General features: G+C 38.9%; 1 protein-coding gene across 1 annotated transcript in view; it reads right to left on the bottom strand.

Annotated features, from left to right (window-relative positions):
• The window catches only part of adamtsl3 (ADAMTS-like 3), a 170,772-nt gene that overhangs the window by 124,225 nt on the left and 25,578 nt on the right, over nucleotides 1-20,969 (bottom strand). Inside the window, exon 3 of the mRNA XM_046033243.1 lies at nucleotides 13,228-13,347. Coding sequence (XP_045889199.1) covers nucleotides 13,228-13,347 — 120 coding nt within the window. The remainder of the gene's footprint in view (nucleotides 1-13,227; nucleotides 13,348-20,969) is intronic.

The following is a 20,969-nucleotide window of genomic DNA, read 5'->3' as shown; positions in this document are numbered from 1 at the left end:
AAGCTGCAAGCAGCAATGGGTTTTAGGCTTCACAAAACTGAACGAAGTCACTTCAGCTAGTTTATTCTGTTTAAAGAAGGAGAAAGACCAACCACACACTTCATTAATTGCACATTAGCGTCACTATGTGAACTAAACTTAGTGTATATGTTCAGGATAGCAAAATGTCTTCACAGAGTTTAAGGGAATATTCAAAGACAGCTTCAGTTATGTACTAATCAATATGAAGCTTCAGATTTTGTTTAATACTTAGCCAGAGCATGTGCTCTGTAAACTGGTAAAGTTGTGTCAACCGGTTTTGGAGATATACTCTTTTGGCATTTATAGCACCCCCTTTGGGTAGGGTTCAAAATGCTTTTGCACGCCTATTTCCAAACAAGGAATACAGATATCTACCAAGATTTATAATTATTTAACAAATGGTCTATGAGTTGATGATTGGCTGTGCTTATTACAGATGGTGGTTGGATCAAATTGATAATTAAATTGTAGTTATTTAAATTGTTATTTAGTATTTATTTTGTTATTAATAACAAACAAACCTAAATAGATTTGATTAGAGATCTGAAATCATAAAAATGTTACAAGCTGATTAGATGCTGAATTCAGATTTAATAAATTGCTAAAGAACCCCATCCCCGGGCAGGAAATCTCCTGAGCACATTCATGATCTGGTACAAATTCATCCTTTTGATAATTATGACCCCCTGAACTTTCCTTTGGTGCCACCCGCGGGACAAAAACACTTTAAGTCAACTACTACTAAGGGTTCTAATAATATTTTAATAATTAAATTTTTTTTTTCTTTAGTATTATTTCAAAACTGGAGTGTAATGAACATTGCAGCCTCAAGCAGGATTTTAGACTTTTATATATCAGAGGTCACAGGCCTCTTGTGTATATGTCGCAGTGGGAGTCAAACCCTGGTCTCCCACACCATAGGCATGTGTCTTCTCCACTGCTCCATCGGCACCCCACCCCACATCTTATAACACAGCCACTTTGAGGACCATGCCATTATAGCTGAGGGAGGATGAGAAAGCTGAGCGAGGTTTGCGCTGATGATCAATAACCCTGCTGCTAATGTGAGAGTGAACAGCATTAATCAAACAGTCAAAATGTGGTGAAGAGATGGTGCTGAGGCCTAATGAGATGCAGTCAGACAGTGTTAAAAGAGCAGCTGTTAATGGGCCTTCGGCATATGTCACTTGTCATCAATATGGGCGTTGTGGAGATGCGGTGTCTGCCGCATTAGATCGGACACTACAGTGAGATTACACGTCAACACTCACTCTGCTCATGGCCAGTTGCTATGACAGCACAACAAAAATCTCCAGCACTTCCACTGAGACCTGAAAATACCTTCACCTCTGGTGTGTGTGTGTGTTTGCGTGTGTGCAAGTGAATACTTAGAATTATTTATTTGAACAGTACTTAACCCTCCCTGATGGAAAACCTTTTAACAAATGTTAGTGAAGAGCATGAATGGATAGTAAAAAAAGTCTAACATAGGCATACAACTCCAAACAAACACTCATCTATACTAAGAGGGTATGTTTCAACCTTATATTCAGACTTTTGGCTGCACTCTAACTTAACTCTATCTTAACCATCCCTGCTTACATATACCTAAACTTAACAGCAGCATGATCATCATCATCAGCTCAACCTAACCTTAGCAACAGTCTGGTTGACATTGCTAAGAAATCAATATACTGTATTTCTCATTAGTGTTTGGCTTGTGTACTTTGTTCATTGGTCTAATTGCCAATTGAATGACTGAATGTAATTAAATTGGTAAAATATCCATGTTGGTAGACACTAAAAATAGATTGTTATATCCCTTAATTTCTTACAGCCTAACTTGTAGTGATGAAAGAAGCCCAATAAGAAGGTCATCTTACTATCAGGAAATCTGGATATAGTTAGGAACACTAGTTTGAACCTGCTTGGAGCTGACATTATGACCTGCTGTGAGTTCCGAGAAACAGGTCATTTGCCATCAGCACAACTGGACCCATGAAAGTAATACAAATTAGGTTAGCTACACCCCAACTTTTGAAAACAGGACTGAGTGCGAAGGAGCATCTATGTCACTCCGCAGAAAATGAAATAACGTGCACTTAGAGTAAAGCTGCTTGATGCATGGGATTAATTGAAGTCTGCCGTAGATATATACTCCAATGATTTTGTTTTACAGTTCATGATTGGATTCCCTTTGATAGCACCAGCACAACGCTAGATAAATGTATTGTACAGGGTAAGGCTGTTTTGTACTTAATTACTATATATAGCCCACACTGAGCTTGGAATGGTTCAGCTTGGCTCACTACTGAATAGGAGCTTACTACTATTCGATAGTCTTGCTAGCTTGTCTATTTCCTATATTTAATAGAGTATGCCTCGAGAGTCTCCATGCAGTATCTTTGTAGCCGCTTTGTAGCAATCTTACGCTTTCTGAGTACAACAACACAATGGGTCGGCCTAAATATTGAATGTTGTAAAGTGACAGACAGCCCAAATTGTGTTTGATAGCTATGTGGACTTGAAAAAAATTGTCTTCCAGTTAGCAGTGCAATATTGAATTTGACAGCGTATCTCCTAGCATCACTGGCTCTGAGTTGTCAATCAACCAATGCCAGACCAAAGTAAACATCCACTTAGAGGATCAAGGCTTAGACTCCAAACAGTTTGATTCACTTTTGAAAAACAGAAATACATGCACAATAGATGTAGTATCATCATGATATATATTTCCTTACACAAATAATGTATGAAAACCTCTGTGGTTTCTGTCATTACAGAGGTCCAGAGGATATTAAAAGATACATCACACAGAGACAGCTTTCCACAAAAACACATGTAGATATACAGTACAAACAAAACAGACCAGCTGTATTGGCACTCAAGTGTGTGCAGCGTTATAATCTCATAATCATAAATCAATATGCCAACCAAGGAGAAGCAATTATTAGCAACCCACAGTAAGCAGGCAAAACACACACACACACATTCACTCCACAGCGTGGCTGCAGGATATTTCATCTCCAGCATGTGTCACCTCAAATATAAGCACTGGAGCTAAGAGCCATTAGCCCACAACCACGGTTTCCCTTTTAACTGCCATTAGAAAGCCAGTTCCAGCACATCCACTCAATAGCCTGTATGTCCCTGTGCCTCAGTTGGCTATGGACACTCATGCCGAGCAAACCTCTCACCACAAAGCCCTGTCGTAAGTTATTAGCACTTATTGATTAGTAAATGATAATCTCAGACTACTATCTCTTCTACTGATGGCTTTGTCAGTGTATTTATTATTTGTCAAAATGCTGAATGGCTTTAACACTATGTTCAATATGCAGATGTGATGAACTTCATTGGTCAAACATCAGTCTAGGTGAAGAACATAAATTCAGTCCCCTCGAAACTGTTTAACTTCAGCAAGAAAGTCAATTAACTTCAAGCAGGATTGTCTCCAAGTGTTCGTATATTAATGGCCCTCCTCATATTAATTGCGAGAAAAGTGTCCATTTGGGCTGATAAATGACATTACCACAAAAAGTGTAAACTAGGTTCCCCACGCAGGACAATGGTGCTGTGGTCAAGGTTGGAGTAAACAATTTAAAGAAAGGAGGGAATAGAAAAATATAATACTGAGATATATTGTAGTTCTGTGACTCCTGTTTGGCAGCTTTGCATGATTCACAGTTCAAAAAAACAATTTTCTGTCTTATACTGACTCTTGATGTAGGCCTTCATTTCAGCCTCTGTCTGAAACAAGCTGCAGATCTATGCTCCTGGGTCTTTAAGCCACCACCCCCCCCCCCCCTCCCCAAAGCACACTGTCCTCTGACTTCTGATTGGCCAAGACCTGAAGCATGTTACCAGGCTGTTGTTGTCACTGGGGGTTACAGGCAGTGTTGGGCAGTAACTAGTAACGCGTTACTGGAATATTATTACTTTTCCCAGTAACTAAGTAGTGTAACTAATTACTTTTCTAAAACAGTAATATTATTACTAGTTACTAAGGCAACGTAACTAATTACTTTTATCACCCAGTAATAAGTACAGTAATAATATTACTTTTTTAAGGAGTAATAAGTAACTAGTTATATATTACAATTTCAGAGTAACTTGCCCAACACTGGTTACAGGTAGACTGTGCCATTGCTAGCTACTGTAGGTGTGTCATAGAACAGAGCCATTGGTAGAAAAAGCAGTTCAAAACAGAGCGTTCAGAACAGGAGGAAATCTGAGGTTTTTGCTCAGGGATTTCTTTTAAATACTTTAACCTCATTATTTGAAACTTTGACCACGTTTAACATGAACATGTGCATGTTCTTGTCCAATTAATGATAATAAGAAAAGTATCCAGGTACATCTCAGCAATTGCGGAAGCTGTAATAATCTTGAATTGCTGCACTACTCAATATTTTTGATATTCATTCACTATTAAAATACGAATTCTTTTCTCCTTGTCAAAAGTTTTTAGTTTGTTTGATGGCAAAAAACATTACTTAGTTAAAAAATATGTTCTGCTTTTGTTTTTCACTGGGAAGCTAGAGCTGCAAAAGTAAAAACAGCACTGGGGAAATAATATTAATTCTACTTTATCATTCAGCAAATATCACAAGTTCTTACTTTAACATAATAAGTATTTAAGCGACTTGTCGTTCCTCCTGACTGAGGACATTCCTGCAAATTTGGCATTTTGCAGTTGTTGTTTTTTAAGTTAGGTGAAGTGTATCCACGCATTGGAATGTTTAAGTTACAGTGGTCGGCCATGTTCAGCCAGTCAGTCTTGCTGAAAACTGTGTGGCTGAGTTAGCATGTGTCATCAGGTTGCTTTTCTTTGCACGTCTGTAGAGTCTGAAAGAGGCAAAAGAGACCAAGAAAGATTGTGAATAAAAAGATTTGTTAAGCTAGTTGTTGACCATAGAGCTTAATCAATACAATTATTTTACTAACTTACTCTGAACCAGATCCTAAATGGAACCGCTTACCAGAACCCACTTGGTGGCAACAAACACAACCAAAATAATGCAAATATTGCACAGTTTCTTCTGGATGTCTAACAAAATAATTCTTTACTAACTTTACTTAGACATAAAAACTTTAGAAGGTGTTAATGTTTCAATATTGTGTTAACAGCATTGTCTGATACAGCAAAGCAAAATTCAAATAATGCTGCTTTAACAAAAGCAAAATGCATGAAAAAAAGGTTGTACAGCTGAAACTAACGTAGAACAAGAGCTCAGAATAATAACGTATTTCAGCCTCAGCCAGGACACTGTGAAGAAATTGATGGTTGGGTTACAGTCCAACGAAACACAGCCCACATGATGCCCCGTTTCACTTTCCTCTCTGGGCTTTACATGAGTTTCCATCGGTCTTCAGCACCACTCTCATCCATCTCCTCAAATCACCTTTTTAACTCTATTTCACATTTATGGGATGGAAGCGTACGCCTCCCTTGAAATGCAGCTGAGCCAGCTGCATGAATAGCTGCCGATTTAAGTCTATCTGCGGCAGCATGCCTGTATTGTAGCAAGACCTTAGGGACATTACACAATTATTAGTCAATGAGTGTCTCACCCCCCTTCAGTGGGGGTGAGACAATAACAAGGCCGTAGAATTAGGTAGGGGCAGTAGGGACACGTCCCTACCAATTTCCAGCGACTACTAAATCGTCCTATCAGTCTGTCAGTTTCTCAATAATTAGTCCATGTATTTGGTACATAAAAAGATACCAGCTCTTGATCCTTACTGCAACGAGTCGAATGCGTTTTAAGTTTTTCCCCACTGATTTGCCTCACAGTGTTTTGATCTGCTCAGTGCCTACCTTTTTCAGACCCTCAGCGACCTAATTTCTAAAAAGCAACTAGCGACAAATCTAGTGATTATTCTCACCATCAGGGAGAAAGTGAGGACTCTATTATATTGTAGGCTAATTTATTCCCCTGCATCCAGCTCAGAGTAACGTCAGTCTTGTCTTGCCCTCTCCTCTCGCACCGTGCACACGCAGGCAGGCGTGAGAGTGAGTTACTATGGTTACAGGGACTCGTGTCTGTTGCTCTGAAACTTGGAAGGTGGGGTGCCGCTTTGTAGTAATGAGATGTTTTTATTGTCCCTACCAACAGTGACATGAAATGTCCACCACTGTGAAAAAAAACACGAGTTCTTTGTATTACACTTTTTACCGCCGTTCTTTTAGACAAGAGACAATGTTAAAAGAATCAAAGCGTGGTGCAGAGAATATAAAACATGCAAAGGAAGACGGATAGAGAAAGCAGCCTTGGATAAGTCACAGCCACAGAGAGAAAGAGAAATATAGCCTCAGATAAAGCTTTTGCTGCTGGCTGCCCTGTGTCATGCTCTCGATTTGTGGCCGACGTTGCATTTATATAACCTGGGCTCAATTGTACCTTAAGAAATTATAATGATGAGCCCAAAGAGATGCAGGCAAACCAGCTCTGAGTCAACTCCCTCTCCTCGCTGTGACAAAGTATTTCATAAAAGATCATGTAAGAGATTCTGTCAGGGATCGTTTTGTACTGATGTATTCAAGTAAGATCAACCTGATGATGCCATTAAGGCTTTTGAAAACATATTCTCAGTATGTGGGCGTGGAGTAGCAATAGTTTAATCTACCAAAACAAAAAGTATTGTATTTGGTTCAAATTTCAGACTTAAACCCCTTGGACTATTATTAGACAGCAGATTCGAGTGGTCAAAGCAGATTGAGAAAAAACTGTTGCAGCTATGTGAAGAGGTTTGTACTACAGTGTATTGGGGCCATTGTAGATAAAAATAATTAAATTATTGAGCCTGGGGAAGGGGGTAATATTCTGACAAAAAACTAAAGTAAATTTAGGGGCAAGACCAGTCCTCCACCTACTACCAGACAGCGTGTGCCTCTGTGTGTGTATTTAATAAGAAAGTGATGACAAAATGTGTCTGACATTTATGTTAGTGATGTGAATGATATTATTTATAGTCAGCACAAGTGAAAGAGCTAAAAAGACATTTAAACGAATGAAACCAAAATGATACAACTAGCTAAACTAAAACAACAAAGACAGTAAAAGTGCAAATCAAAATAAACCCATACTGGATAGGATCCAGGCAAAAAAATGTATGTTTTAAGTTTTCTTTTAAATATATACACACTCTGCTTCCCTCAGGTGCTCCTGCAGGCCATTCCACAGGCTGGGGCCATAGTGGCTCTTACCAGACCCTAGGAACAACCAAGAGACAACTTCCAAAGGACCTGACCGATCAAGTTGGTACATATCTTAAAACCATGACAGACAAATACCGATAAAAATAATTAAAATCAACTAACTAATCTACTAACTGCCAGCGCAGCAGCTAACAGGTGTAATATGTGCTTTCCTTCTGGTCTTGGTCTGCACACAAGCAGCTGAATTTTGTGTAAATTTAAGCAGATCTATGGCTTTTTCTGGTAGACTGGAAAGGAGAGCATTACAATAGTCCAGCCTACTAGTTATAAAAGCATGCAGATGTTTCTCACTATTGGCCAGGGAGAGAAACAGACGCACTCTTTAAGTGATAATTAAAACTCAAATTGAACCATTCAATGCTTCCTTCATGTTGTCTGTTGTCTTTAAATATTTGGTAAATATATTTCTACAGCACTAATTTCATCAGATCAGACCATTAAATCACAATATTGCAATTTCAGTTTCTGTTTTTAACTGTTTTTGAGAAATTGTTCTCACTGATTAATTCGCCACTTACTCACTCACGTACTTTGTTGAAAATAAACAAAACTTCAAGTTCAGCTTCTAATAAACAATTATTAAAATCCTTTAAAAGAAAGTATTCTTGTGTGACAAAATTTACTATCCATATTATCTCCTTAAGTACAAATAAAAACTGCCTTTAATATTGGTAGTACATATCCAAAACAGCAATGTTTTAACATCATTCTGCAAAAGTACTAGTATGAAGCTGCAAAATAAATTAGCGGATCCTTTAATAATGACTATCTGCCGATACAAAGTATGATTTGATATCTATTTCTATTCCCCACAATATACAGCTGCAGTAAATAGTTTGAGCAGAGCAACCGCAATGTTTTTCAACAGCACTAAAGAGCAGGTAAATTTTCGTCTTTACATTGAGGACATGTTGCGTTGTGCTGCTTCTCACAGATTACAGGGAAGAAAATGTAGTCCTGAATCTAATGTCAGCCCAGGCCAATCTCCCCACATAACAGACCACATACAATGTTAGCATTTTAAATGTTAATAAATTGCATTTCCACAATTAAGGCTACTTAACAAACCTATAAAAGCAAAACTTTTGTTTTTTCCGCCATTCATCATGAGCTGAATTCAAAGATCAAAAGACCTATTTCTCTCAAATATTGTTCACAAATCTGTCAAAATCTGTGTCAGTGAGCACTTCTCCTTTGCCGAGATGATCCACCCACCTCACAGGTGTGGCATATCAAGATGCTGATCAGACAGCGTGGGGATTGCACAGGTGAGCCTTGGGCTGGCCACAATAAAAGGCCACTCGAAAATGTGCTGCTGCAACATAGCAGCTAGCATAGAGATTTCGGAAATACCCGATACTGCGTTGATGTGGACAACAATACAAATTATGAATCAGCATATTCCCAAAATAAAAATAAACATATGTTACCTAACTAATGTTAACTTTGTGTGAGAATGAACAATCAGATTCAGATCGGTCAACATTCCTTTCCGTTATATAGCGTTATTTTTTATCCCACCCAAGTCCAGCCCTACTGTGCTGTGACTGACTATCTTGTTACAACATATCCTTGTGATTGCATGCCAGCTCCACCAGTTTTTCTGTCAGATTTTCGACAAGTCCTGCTAGCAACACTAGTGACACTACTGATATTGACAATAATGTAATAGTAATACAAATATAAATAGAATTTAAATCGTGATATCTACAGAGGGGACGCAGCTCAATTTAACCCCTTGTTCATTTAACATTTGCTTCTCAGCAAATCATGTATTGATAACTTAAACGGCAGGAGAACTGTGTAAGATAACAAAAAAGTTAGCAAAAATGTTTCAAATTTAGGTATTTCCGTTAAAATAGCATTGGTCATTCTTTCTAGGGAAAATGCTATGCTTATTATCTTAATGTAATAGGGGATGGTGATGGCGCAACGGATAAGCTAGTTGCTCCAGAGGCGTGCAACCTCTGACATGTATAGCAATTGTAAGTCGCTTTGGATAAAAGCGTCAGCTAAATGAATAAAATGTAAATGTAATGTATGCCCCTCAGAAGTGTAGTAACTTAACAAATCAGATCTTTCCTATTTCGTATAAAAGACCAACTAAATTAATGCAATAAGTCACAGGTGAGGGAACACCCAGGATCTCTATCATCCTAAAGGCACAAATGCGCTCACACCTAGCATTCTATCACAAGAACACATTGAAGTACTGAGTACTAGCCAATCACAGCACATAAGGGCGGGAATTGATGCAAAAGGACTTTGTTCAATTAACCATGGAAGCAGCAGCAGGTAGGCTGCATTTTCACTTTCAGATTGGTCAGGTTGCAGATTAGACAGGATGAAAGAGGTCATGTGTCATGTGATTCAACGTAACAAACAAACAAACAGGACAGATTGCACAATAGACACAACAACCTGGGTTATAGAATAATTTTGGGTGGGCTAATGCCCAAACCTAAATATGGCCTAGACCCACCTACGCACAGCAGTACAGTAATTACAACCCTAAGCATTGCAGACGGCCAGAGGACTCCAAACAAGGTTCCTGTGTTTCGTTAGTGATCATTTGTATGATATTTGTCAGCTGCAAGGCTTTCAAAACACAATGTACTCTCAAGTTAAGTTACTTAACCTAATTTACGTGGATGTGTGTCCAAAGCTGTTAAGGAGAAGAATGGGTGCATTGAGTGTGTGTGTGTGTGTGTGTGTGTGTGTGTGTGTGTGCGCATGTGCGTGCGAGCATGCGTGTGTGTGTGCATGCGTCTAAACCCAATACCCTTTGACACAACATACAGAGAATTTAATATTTAGTGTTGCATAAAAAGTGGAGAAAAGCTCACAGAGCAATTTGCATTTTGAAGCAGTTTTTTCAAACAGCAGAGAGCAGAAAATGTCCTCGCTCTCCTCATCAAAGCACAGTACACTCTACAGGAATGCAAAATGAGACCAAAACTACTTCTTGGGCCTACACCTACTTACTGTACTTTTAAAATAAAAGCCTTAAAGTCCCACCATGCTGAGCCAACAGTTATGAAAGGTTTTGTGATCAACCTTTTAAACTCTCTTAAAACGCTTAAGTTGTGCTGATGTGTGTGAGGACAAAATAAATTTGCATTTTTAAAGTGTGTATTACAGAATGTGAGCATTGACAGAAATAATTGCACTGATTGCAAAATCTAAACAAAACAATTCTAGTCCCATTTAAAACTCCATGTTTGACTTGTCTAACAAGCAAAGTTCAGTACAACTGTTTTACACGGTGCCCAGAGTTAAGCTGATTTTGAACACATGCTTCAACCCTTCAAGCCAACACACATTTAGCAACTTAGCATCTGTCTGCTTCTGAGTGCACTTGGAACGTGCAAAAAGTGACCGCACTTCAGGTAATGAATAAATAAAGAACATGAAGAAGAATTTCTTTGGCTTCTTCTTCGTCTGCAACATATCTGACATTGGTTTTCATTTTGTAATCATCAGTGCACAAAAAGTCCCCAAAATTTTAGAACCCCACCTAATCTTTCTCAAAAGCGCGTGTTATATATGATATAAAAATTTCCTGTAGTTATACATTTATATAAATCTGACCTGGGAAGAACCTACCAATCACAGAGCTAAAGAAGCAGCTCCCAGCATCCATACAAATTAAAGGATAAAGTCTGCAGAGGAGTAGAAATTGGAGCTTGCATTGTAAGCACATCCATCTCATACAGCCTGCAGTAGTGAAGATGTAGATCAGAGAGCCTACAGTCCTCCACCTGTTACTCAACCTGTAGCTTCTAATCCATTCTGCTGCACTAAGGCAACACCATCTGCTGCTCCCACCAGTACTAAACACATGGGGCCTTATGCATGCATGTATGTGTGTGTGTGTGTGTGTGTGTCTGTCTGTGCAGCATTTGTATGCGCATGTTTGTTTGCATGTTCGTGTGTTTGTGTGCACACTGTACTGGTTAAATTTTTTTTTATCTGACATGATATAAATATTCCTTTTAAATCTTAAAGGGACAATCCGTAATCCAAATGTAAACAAAAGGTTCTCCCCACTACCTAAAGTCTAAACTAGGGGGGTGCATCTTCACTTCACACACACTCGATTCGATTACGATTATCCTGTCAACAATTCGATTCAATATCTCGATGCATCACCTCTAGGGGTGGGAATTTCTAGGCACCTCATTAGGATTAAGGACTACGATGCGATTGTGAAACGAATAGGATAAAGATGTATTTTTCTCACTGTGTGACTACTTGGTACTTTTAAAGCAAAGGATTTGTAACAATCAAGTAAGTAGGTAGTAATGAAATGCAGCTTTTTATTGTTACTTCACATATATGTAGCTAACGTTACAAAGCATTGTTACTGATCTCTGTTGCTGCTATTTTCATTTCTGATGTTGCTGTTATTATTTTAGATTCACACACTGGTTGAACTATGCTCTTTTCCATGCTTCAGTCAAACCATATTCACGCTGCCTAAATAGAGCTGGTCCTTTTTGTCAATCCTGGTGTAGTTACATGTTTGTGTCTTGTCCTGTAAGTTGATTATTGTAATTTTGTATTGAGCACCATGGGCCTTCAGAAACAGCATTATGTTTATTTGTATACTCAAAATGTGGATAAATGACAACAAATGAATTTGATCTAGCAGCCAAAAAACGTCCTGCAGCTTCCAGACTGCAGTCTGAAGAGGGGACATTAGCTAGCGCTAGTATTTGGAAAACAACAGACATATTTTAATTAACGGACACACTGTGACCTACACTGTACATTTACAGCCAGACTGAAACATAGTGCTCATGTTTTGCTCTGCTCTGCTCGCTTTCACCGCCACTTTCTGCCGCCGGTCACATACAGTAGCTGTCCTTTTAAGGATGAGGTGGGGATGCTAGCTAAGCGCTACCGTGCCGCACAGTGTGTGGGTGAAAATCATTTACATTTGTCATGTATTGATTTTATTGATCAGAACTTTTGGCAGTTATTCAACAGCTGCCTGCCTTACTGAACAGGAAGAAAACGTCTCTGTTGTGTGCACACCACAGACGGTCCGGAGCTGCACTTCTGCATTTCCAAGTCCTTTTTCATTCAGTCAACAATACGTTATCAATTTACCTCTAGATAATAGTTTTTTGACATTTGTGAATCGATTCAGAATCGTCCAAGTCCGCATTACGATGCATCTAAAAATCTATTATTTTCCACACCTCAAGTCTAAACACAAGATTGAAATCTGATATCAATCCCAATTGATTGACAGGTGTTTAAACACAGGGACACTAGTCAGGAAGAGACAATTACTAAATTTAAACAATGAATTTTCTGTGCTGCAAAAGTAATTAGGAAATCTCCGTCCACATGAAAACGCAAACACACGCTATCAAGCGCTGTCAAGAGCATGCCAAAACACCTGGCTGCAATATGACCCTAACCGTAAAGCCACGTTGGCCAATCAGAGCCTAATAAAATTGTAAACAATGCAGGCAGTGGCGCACAATCTGATATCAAACACAGCGGATAACGGCGAACAATCTGACGTCACAAGGGAAACCCCCCGGTTTTACTGTCTACACGACAACACTGCAACCAGGGTTTCTGAAAATCCTCACCCTGGCAGGGGTTTTCAAAAATGTTCGGTTTCAGTATAATGTCATAACAATGACAAACTGCCATTAACAAAGCAAAACAGAACTTTTGGTAGCATCTTGTAGACCAGTGGTGAGCTCAGTCAAACACAAGTATGAACTCAGTGCCACTGACTCGTGTCATTGTTGGTTCAAGTGTGTGAATAATGTGAATTTTACCATTTGCATAAGAATCTCAATTCAGTCTTTGTGAGTAGATTCACAATCCAGAAAACAAAAACAATGATACAAAACAAAATAGGAGCAATTAACAGCAATTGATGACGTTTCAGTTCAAAATGTTAGGATCAGCTTTTGCAAACCCATACTGGTCCAGCAACAGTAAAGAGCGTGTCTGACCTGGTCGTCGTATCTGTAGGTTAGAAACTGATCTTCTGTGGCATCCTCCATGAAGCTGCCCTGAGGTGAGAGGGCAAACTCTGGCAGGAACACTGCACTCTGGGGCTCAGTCTCTGCACACTGACAACACACACACACACACACACACACACACACAGAGTTCAGAATCAGTATCCAGGCAAAGTTCATGGGAATAAATTTAAAGTCACATCATGGTCGTGCAGTCACTCACATGTTAATTTAGTGAGCTAAAACCTGGACCCTGTTGCGGTTTTCTAAACAGAAATCAAATCATCTCAACTCAAAGGAGAGAAAAGCTGCGCTCTAATATGACCAAGCCACCTACCATAGATTCTGCTCATCTTTTCATTTCATTGTGATTTATACACAACAGTCAGCTAGCGTGTATGTCTCACGCCGGATTTTTGAATGATCAGCATCATCCAAATGCAGGGAGGGGAAGACTGATTATCAGAGACTGGGACTGTGCCGCACACTGAGACTAGATAGCATCTGGAATTTAGAAGGCTCCCCAGAGAGAAACTGTGTGAGTGTTTGTCCAGGCCACTTGAACTGTGTGTGAACAGGGGCACCATATAGAGTGGAACTGTTTGGACAATTCCAAGGGCTCCTGACTGACAGGGGCCCCCCAAAATATGTAAAAACTAATATAAAATAATATTATATTATACATTACATAAACCATGATCATTGAGAATATATACAGTATATTTCAAATATAATAATACAATTAATGATCTCTTTGTTTTTACTTGTTTTTGGCAATAGAAGTTAAAAATCCCCATTGACCAAAAAGTAAACCTCCATATTGACAGGCCACCCCCCTGTATCTGCATGAAATGGTTTGATCCTGCCTTAGCGCACTGTATCAGTGACCATGTTTAGTTGCAGTTAGTAGATGCGCCAGAAATACAGTGATCGCAATGTCGCTTAGTAAACCAAAATCAGGTTTTCAAAAAAGGACAGAGAGAAAAGACAAAGGAAAGGATGTCACTCTGTAACCCAGTTTTTCACCAACAAAGGTGGGCAGCCTTTAGTCTGTGAGTGGTGTTAACCTGTTGGCTTAATGTCCACAGTGAAATAAGCTAGCTAGCTACAGACTAGTGTTAGCCTACATTTCATCAACATTTAATCAGTGCAGGGAAACGTTTAGCAAGATATTCATATTAAATCATTATCCCTGCCCCTTTTAGCAGACAGATGAGTCAGCAGCACCCCTGTCTCCCCATAACTGTACCCCTAACTGTCTCAGTGAAGAAGGTGAGCAGCATGGTGTTAATGACAGGCCAGTTAGCATCATTCTCTGTCTCTCTTGCTTATTTTACCATAACAAAAAAGAAAATGAAATATTTATTAATGACAAAAATTCAAACACAAATTATTTTCTCACATAATGATCATTATGAAATAAAATAAAAACAACCTTCTCTCTGTACTGGATGCTGGACAGTTGGAAACAGTGAGTAGATTACCTGAGCCTGCATGTAAGTTACAGACAGTATTAAAATAATCCAGTTTGATATGGTCATTTAGATTGAATTATGGCTGTTAAATGACATCTATAGATAGGTCTTAATGTAAGGACATTTTTATGGTGGCTTTTAATCTTGCATCAAATAGTGAACTGCATACTGTATGCAGACTTGCATGTACAAATCACCAGCAGTAAATATTGTGCTAGTACTAGTACTGAACTACAAGAAGCAAGAAAGTTGCAAGTCTTTAATGTGAGTTATGTGAAGCTTTTGATGGGACAGTTAGGCCCTAGAGATGTGTTGACAACAGCTGCGCGGAGTGGGTCCAATTTGAGTTTTTTGTCAAGGGGCCCAAAATTCCATTAAGATTAGTGGGAGGGATTTCTGCTGCAGGCTTTTAGGGCTCCTTAAGTCCAGTTCAGACCAAAAATTCATGTAACCGCAAACTGCCCCATCTCAGCTCAACTCAATCAATTTGTTTGAGGAACAGTCTATACGGACATAAACCTTAAAGTTTACTCAAATAAGATCAGCAAACAAGCTTCCCTTTGTCACATTGAACAACAGCTGTTGGTGAGTGTGTTTTAATTCTCGTTTCTGGTGAAATGGCATAGAAAAAGCAGAGCCTGAACCTAGCACTATCACTATCACTATCCTGATTCATATTTTAAGACGCTCCATATATACACTCTCACATTACACTTTATTAGGTACACTTGTTTAATTGCTTAACACAAATAGCTAATCAGCCAATAACATGGCAGAAACTCAATGCATAGTCATGTAGACGTTGTCAAGATAACTTGCTGAAGTAATAACACAACTTGCAGAAGTTCAAACCGAGCATCAGAATGGGGAAGAAAAGGGGATTTAAAGTGACTTTGAACGTGGCGTGGTTGTTGGTGCCAGACGGGCTGGTCTGAGTATTTCAGAAACTGCTGATCTACTGGGATTTTCACACACGACCATGTCTAGGGTTTACAGAGAATGGTACGAAAAAGGGAAAATATCCAGTGAGCGTCAGTTGTGTGGATGAAAATGCCTTGTCGATGTCAGTGGTCAGAGCAGAATGGGCAGAATGGTTCCAGATGACAGAAATGCAACAGTAACTCAAATAACCACTTGTTACAACCAAGGTCTGCAGAATACCATCTCTGAACGCACAACACGTCCAACCTTGAAGCAGATGGCCTACAGCAGCAGAAGACCACACCGGTATCAACGGTTCAGGCTGGCGGTGGTGGTGTAATGGTGTGGGGGATGTGTTCTTGGCACACTTTGTGCCCCTTAGTACCAAATGAGCATCGTTTAAACACAACAGCCTCCCTGAGTATTGTTGCTGAAATAAAGCTTTATGGAGGGAAAACTGTCCTCAGTATATGTGTTGTATATAGTTTGACATTCAGCTAAACTCTTTCTAACAACAAGACTCTGAAGACACTTGAGGTGCTTCTCAATTCTCTTAATTGCATCCCCGTTTCCCTCACTTGCGTCTTTTCCTTGCATCTTCCGGGGATGCAAGGAAACCATGCGGGGAGATAAGGAAGGAGGAAATATGTCAACTGTCAGCTGTCAGTCGGCTTTAACAGCTGGAGAGACTTTTGATGCAGTTATTTCTGCACACATTGTCTGCACTGTGTCACAGTTCTCACCGCAGAGCAGCACGTTTTCTGTCTTGAGCTGTTACCTGTTTAACACCTGCAGATGAAGAACAATCTGCATTCTGTATTTATACTGAGCCCGTTCTCATCCCATGGCGTCAAATAGGCTACGGACGCTTTGCCAGTCTTTCTGAAAGCCTAGTTGGCCTATTTGATGCCATGAGATGAGAACGTTTTGTTACACTGTTTCCTGTTCAGATACACAGGATCACTTCTACTTGCAGAATGCTTTTATATTATTTATTGCTTATCTGCATCAGTATTTATTGATTTTATGATTGTGTAACCTATTAATTAGGCCTATTAAATAATCCAGAGTATGATCATGGAGTATTTTGATTTATTAGGCTAAATGTTTCATAGGAAGGATTCCATCAGATGAATCAAATGCTTTTTATTTATTTTTAGTGCAGCAGCACTTTCATTCATACATTTCATCAGCTGATTTTTCTCACTTCATCAGATTCAGTCGTGAGATGGGCTGGATGTATATGCGTTATTTTCCTTTGTTTGAGTCTTTAGTGCAGTTTAGTGACTTGTTTAGTGCAAATCACTTGTTTACTATGTTTTACTGTCACTCCAGGACTCACTCACTCAGGAATGATCAGCCACATGTGACGAAAAGACGTTAAATGATGTAACTAGACAGTGAATCATAAAACAAATCAAATATAAAACCGACAGTGATGCACTTTTAATCTGTTATCTGTCTTCACTTGGTATGAATCTTCCGTGGTGTTTGCAGCTTTCTGTTCATTCATTTGTAATTGTCCTTCCAATATGACTTAAGAACATTGTAGTCATTAGCAATTGCAGACTGAACAAATCTTCACAAACATAAAATTGTCCCAAGATAATAAACTCTGAGGTTGTAGATAACACTAAACAATCAATCCATACCCACGATGCTGCCAAAGGCAGATGTCGCTGGATTGGCTCAGATGTATCTTAAAACAACCACTGTCTGTCCGTGCTAAATTACTTCCTGAACACTAGTCACATGATGTACTTTCTTGTTTCTTAAAGTGACCTCAATAAAATATAGAAATACATGTAGAAATAGTTTTAGAAAAAAAAATCCTAACAAGGTTTCATTTAAATCCATGTATGGTTCATTCTTTCATTATTTCGATCTAAGATCTAAGAAAATACCCGAGTGTGTTTATCAAGGGTTTTTTCTCGAGGCTACGGCCAGGCTGCGAACTACAGGGGAGCCAGGGGGAGCATACACTATTTAATTTATTGTTCGTTAGTAGTAGTACTCTATAATGTATAAATTAGAAATTTTTTACATGTTGTTTGTAGTTTTATACATTTGACTCAAAACTTTAAAATATTTTGCTGTACCTTTGTTCAAAGTACTATTTATAACAATAAAAAAGTTTCTATTTATACTGCATTATGTCATGTATCTTGGTATGGTCTCAACATAACAAATGTTAGGGATAATCGTTGTTTATATTATGCGTTTCTTAAAATAAGGGGAAAAAAGAATATCGTATGGGATTTTAAAATCCTCAAATATCGAAATCGGTATTGGACTGCTGCTGCTGCTGCTGCTGCTGCTGCTTGTTTTTCATACGTATTCAACAAAGTGATGAAACGCACTCTGTATAGCAGTTTGTCCGTTTGGGGCTACTGTAGAAACATGACAGCGCAACATGGCGACTTCCATGTAAGAGGACCTGCAGTGCATGTAGATAGAAATGTCTCATTCTAAGGTTATAAAAACATAACAGTTCATTATGTAAGGTCTTTATACACCACTGAAAACATAGTTATGTGAATTATATTGCATTTCTGTATATATAGATCCTCCTAAATATTACACACTGAACCTTTAAGTGATTCGTTCCTAAGGTGCTGCTATTGTAAGTGATGGGAACAAAAGTCCTCATTTTGTGCAAAAATGTATTCCAATGTTTATTTAAAGCTTATAGGAGGCTTTAGCAGGCTGGGTCAGTCATATCAAGCGGTTGTCTTCCAAAATTATAGTCATTTTATTATCTATAGCAAGACTGCCCTTTACTCCTGGGCTCAAGCATAAATCCAGCATAAGATGCACCCGTTTTCACTAGAGTCATTTCATTCCATTTTAAGAAAAAATGAGTTTATTATGTAGGTTTAAACAGGGTGACTGTGTTCAGACTACTTTTTGCCACTCTCTTTGTGGCAGTAGACAGAGAATAGTACATTGTTGGCAGACTATAAATTATTTCAACAACTGGTGACTTACCCATTGTGGAAGAGAATTTTGTGCTATTACTCTGGCAGCGGCATGTTCAAATACACAGCTCTAATCAAGGTCAGTTTGAACAGTTTGAGTGGGATGACACTGAAACTACAAAGTCATGTCTGAAAAGGGCATGATTTGTCATCCCAATAGAGAACTATATCAATACTACTCCCCCCCTCACCCCCAAGCCACCCACACACACACACTCTCACTCTGACAGAAAGTAAGGTTGTCCTGCTGTGAAGTTACTGAGTCGTAGCCGTGCAGCGCGGCAAAGAGCAGTTCCCCTAATTGAGTTTACACACCAGTGGAAGGACGGTGTCAGGACAGCTTTCACCCTGCCAGCACCCTGCAGTGGCTGGTTCACGCTGGATCACTGGCTTACCTCAGAGGAGCCAATACTGGGATAATAATACAAGTAGGGCAACCCCCAACCCAGGGGGCAACATACACTACCAGAGAAAGCTGCTGTTACATAGTGTGGGGGGGGGGGGGGGGGGGGGGGGGGGATTACTTATTAAAGCCAATCAGGAAACTCCTGTTCAGTAAGTCAGAAATCAAAGCTTGTTCACATCAAGGAAGATATGATTTGTTCAGCTCCAATGGCAGACCACAAATACTTCTATCATCTATCAGACCATCGATATGAGGGCTGGTAATGATTCAGTCCATCCTCTGTATATCTGCTCACTGCTTTAAGTTACCTTGATCTTTGATCGTTTAAAACATAAACTTATGCATCACACACAGGGAAGCTCCGTAGTTTTTTTTATTGAATAATTGATTTTAAATCAGGTTTAGCTCACAACTCACTTTTCCTTCCTCATCCTTTTCTGTTTCTCTGTCCTATTTGAATACTGTGTAACACCTCTTTCAAATGGGAATCAATGAACTGCTATCCTGCCCTGATCATCAAACTAAAACGTAACCTCTGTTCCCTTCATTCATTCAGCCTGACATTGTGTTCATGACACTGATTTCCTGTTGGGAGGTGGAGCTAGTGACTTCTCTATACCACTGGTTTGAAATGACACAACCCAGTCTTTCATGCAGAGGTGCGAAATACCTAACATAATATGGCACATATAGGTATTATTTTAGCATTATTGTACCTCGGCATTTAAAAAAAAAGGTTGCATCTGCCTTACTTAATCGCTGATTTAATGCACCACTCACTGAGCACGCTAAGTGCCACAAATCAAACGCACCCACATCAAACGCACAAAGGCTAAGCAGACTACTAAGTAGTGAGTCAGACAGGCTGAGGTGACTGGTTAAAATATGAACTGAGAATGGTCAAGCAAAGAAGTTGAACCACGAGCAGACTGTTGAGGACAAACACATCATTGCCTAGCAACGTAGCAGTGTGTCCGCTACGCGGTGTGTAAAAACTGTGCAGCTGTTCTTGCAGCCGCTGTAGAGTTTATATTGTTTATACATATCTGTGTTGTCTGCTTTGGTGATGTTTTATTTTGCTTGTTGCGGTGTCCACAGCTCTTTTTATTTATTGTTAGTCATTTGTGTTTAATTGTCTGAGTTATGTCTCTATCTGCTAAATTGTAGTGAGGCTACACAGGGGAAGGTCACTGTATATTTATAATTGATCATCAGCATACACAGGCTGTCTGTCCACAAATGGAATTTATTGTTGATTTTGCCATCAGGGCTCACTGGTGTGATAATGTTCCACAGATGGATATTTTTTGATACATCTTTAAATATTTTAAATATTTTCTATTTCCAATACCTTTCAGTACCTCTGAATAACCTTAAAGCACTATAACATTTATAACATAATAAACAGAATCTTTCAATTTATACAACTTTTTTTCAGATAGACTAAAATCTAGCTATCTTGTGTCTTTCTCCAACATTGAAGTGTGATCTGGTGTTAATCATAATGTTTCGAGTTCTGTTACTGACATTAATAATTATCATTTGCACCTATATTGGAGCAAAGATAATGTTCATTATTTGCAAGTACAGAGGATAGAAAAAGTCTACACACCCCTGTTAAAATGCCAGGTTCTTATGATGTAAAATAATGAGACAAAGATAAATCATGTCAGAACTTTTTCCACCTTTAATGTGACCTATAAAGTGAACAATTCAATAGAAAAACAAATTGAAATCTAAAAATGAAAAATAAAAACCTTACAATAACCTGGTTGCATAAGTGTGCACACCCTCTTATAACTGGGATGTGGCTGTGTTCAGAATTAACCAATCACATTCAAACTCAGGTTAACTAGAAGTCATTACACACCTGCCATCATTTAAAGTGACTCTGATTAATCACAAATAAAGTTCAGCTGTTCTAGGAGGATTTTCCTGAGATTTTCTTAGTTG

This window comes from Micropterus dolomieu, linkage group LG20 (genome assembly GCF_021292245.1).
Source record: "Micropterus dolomieu isolate WLL.071019.BEF.003 ecotype Adirondacks linkage group LG20, ASM2129224v1, whole genome shotgun sequence".
NCBI lineage: Eukaryota > Metazoa > Chordata > Actinopteri > Centrarchiformes > Centrarchidae > Micropterus > Micropterus dolomieu.
The sequence above is the reverse complement of the archived record's forward strand: the minus strand, read 5'-3'. Positions and strand labels throughout refer to the sequence as shown.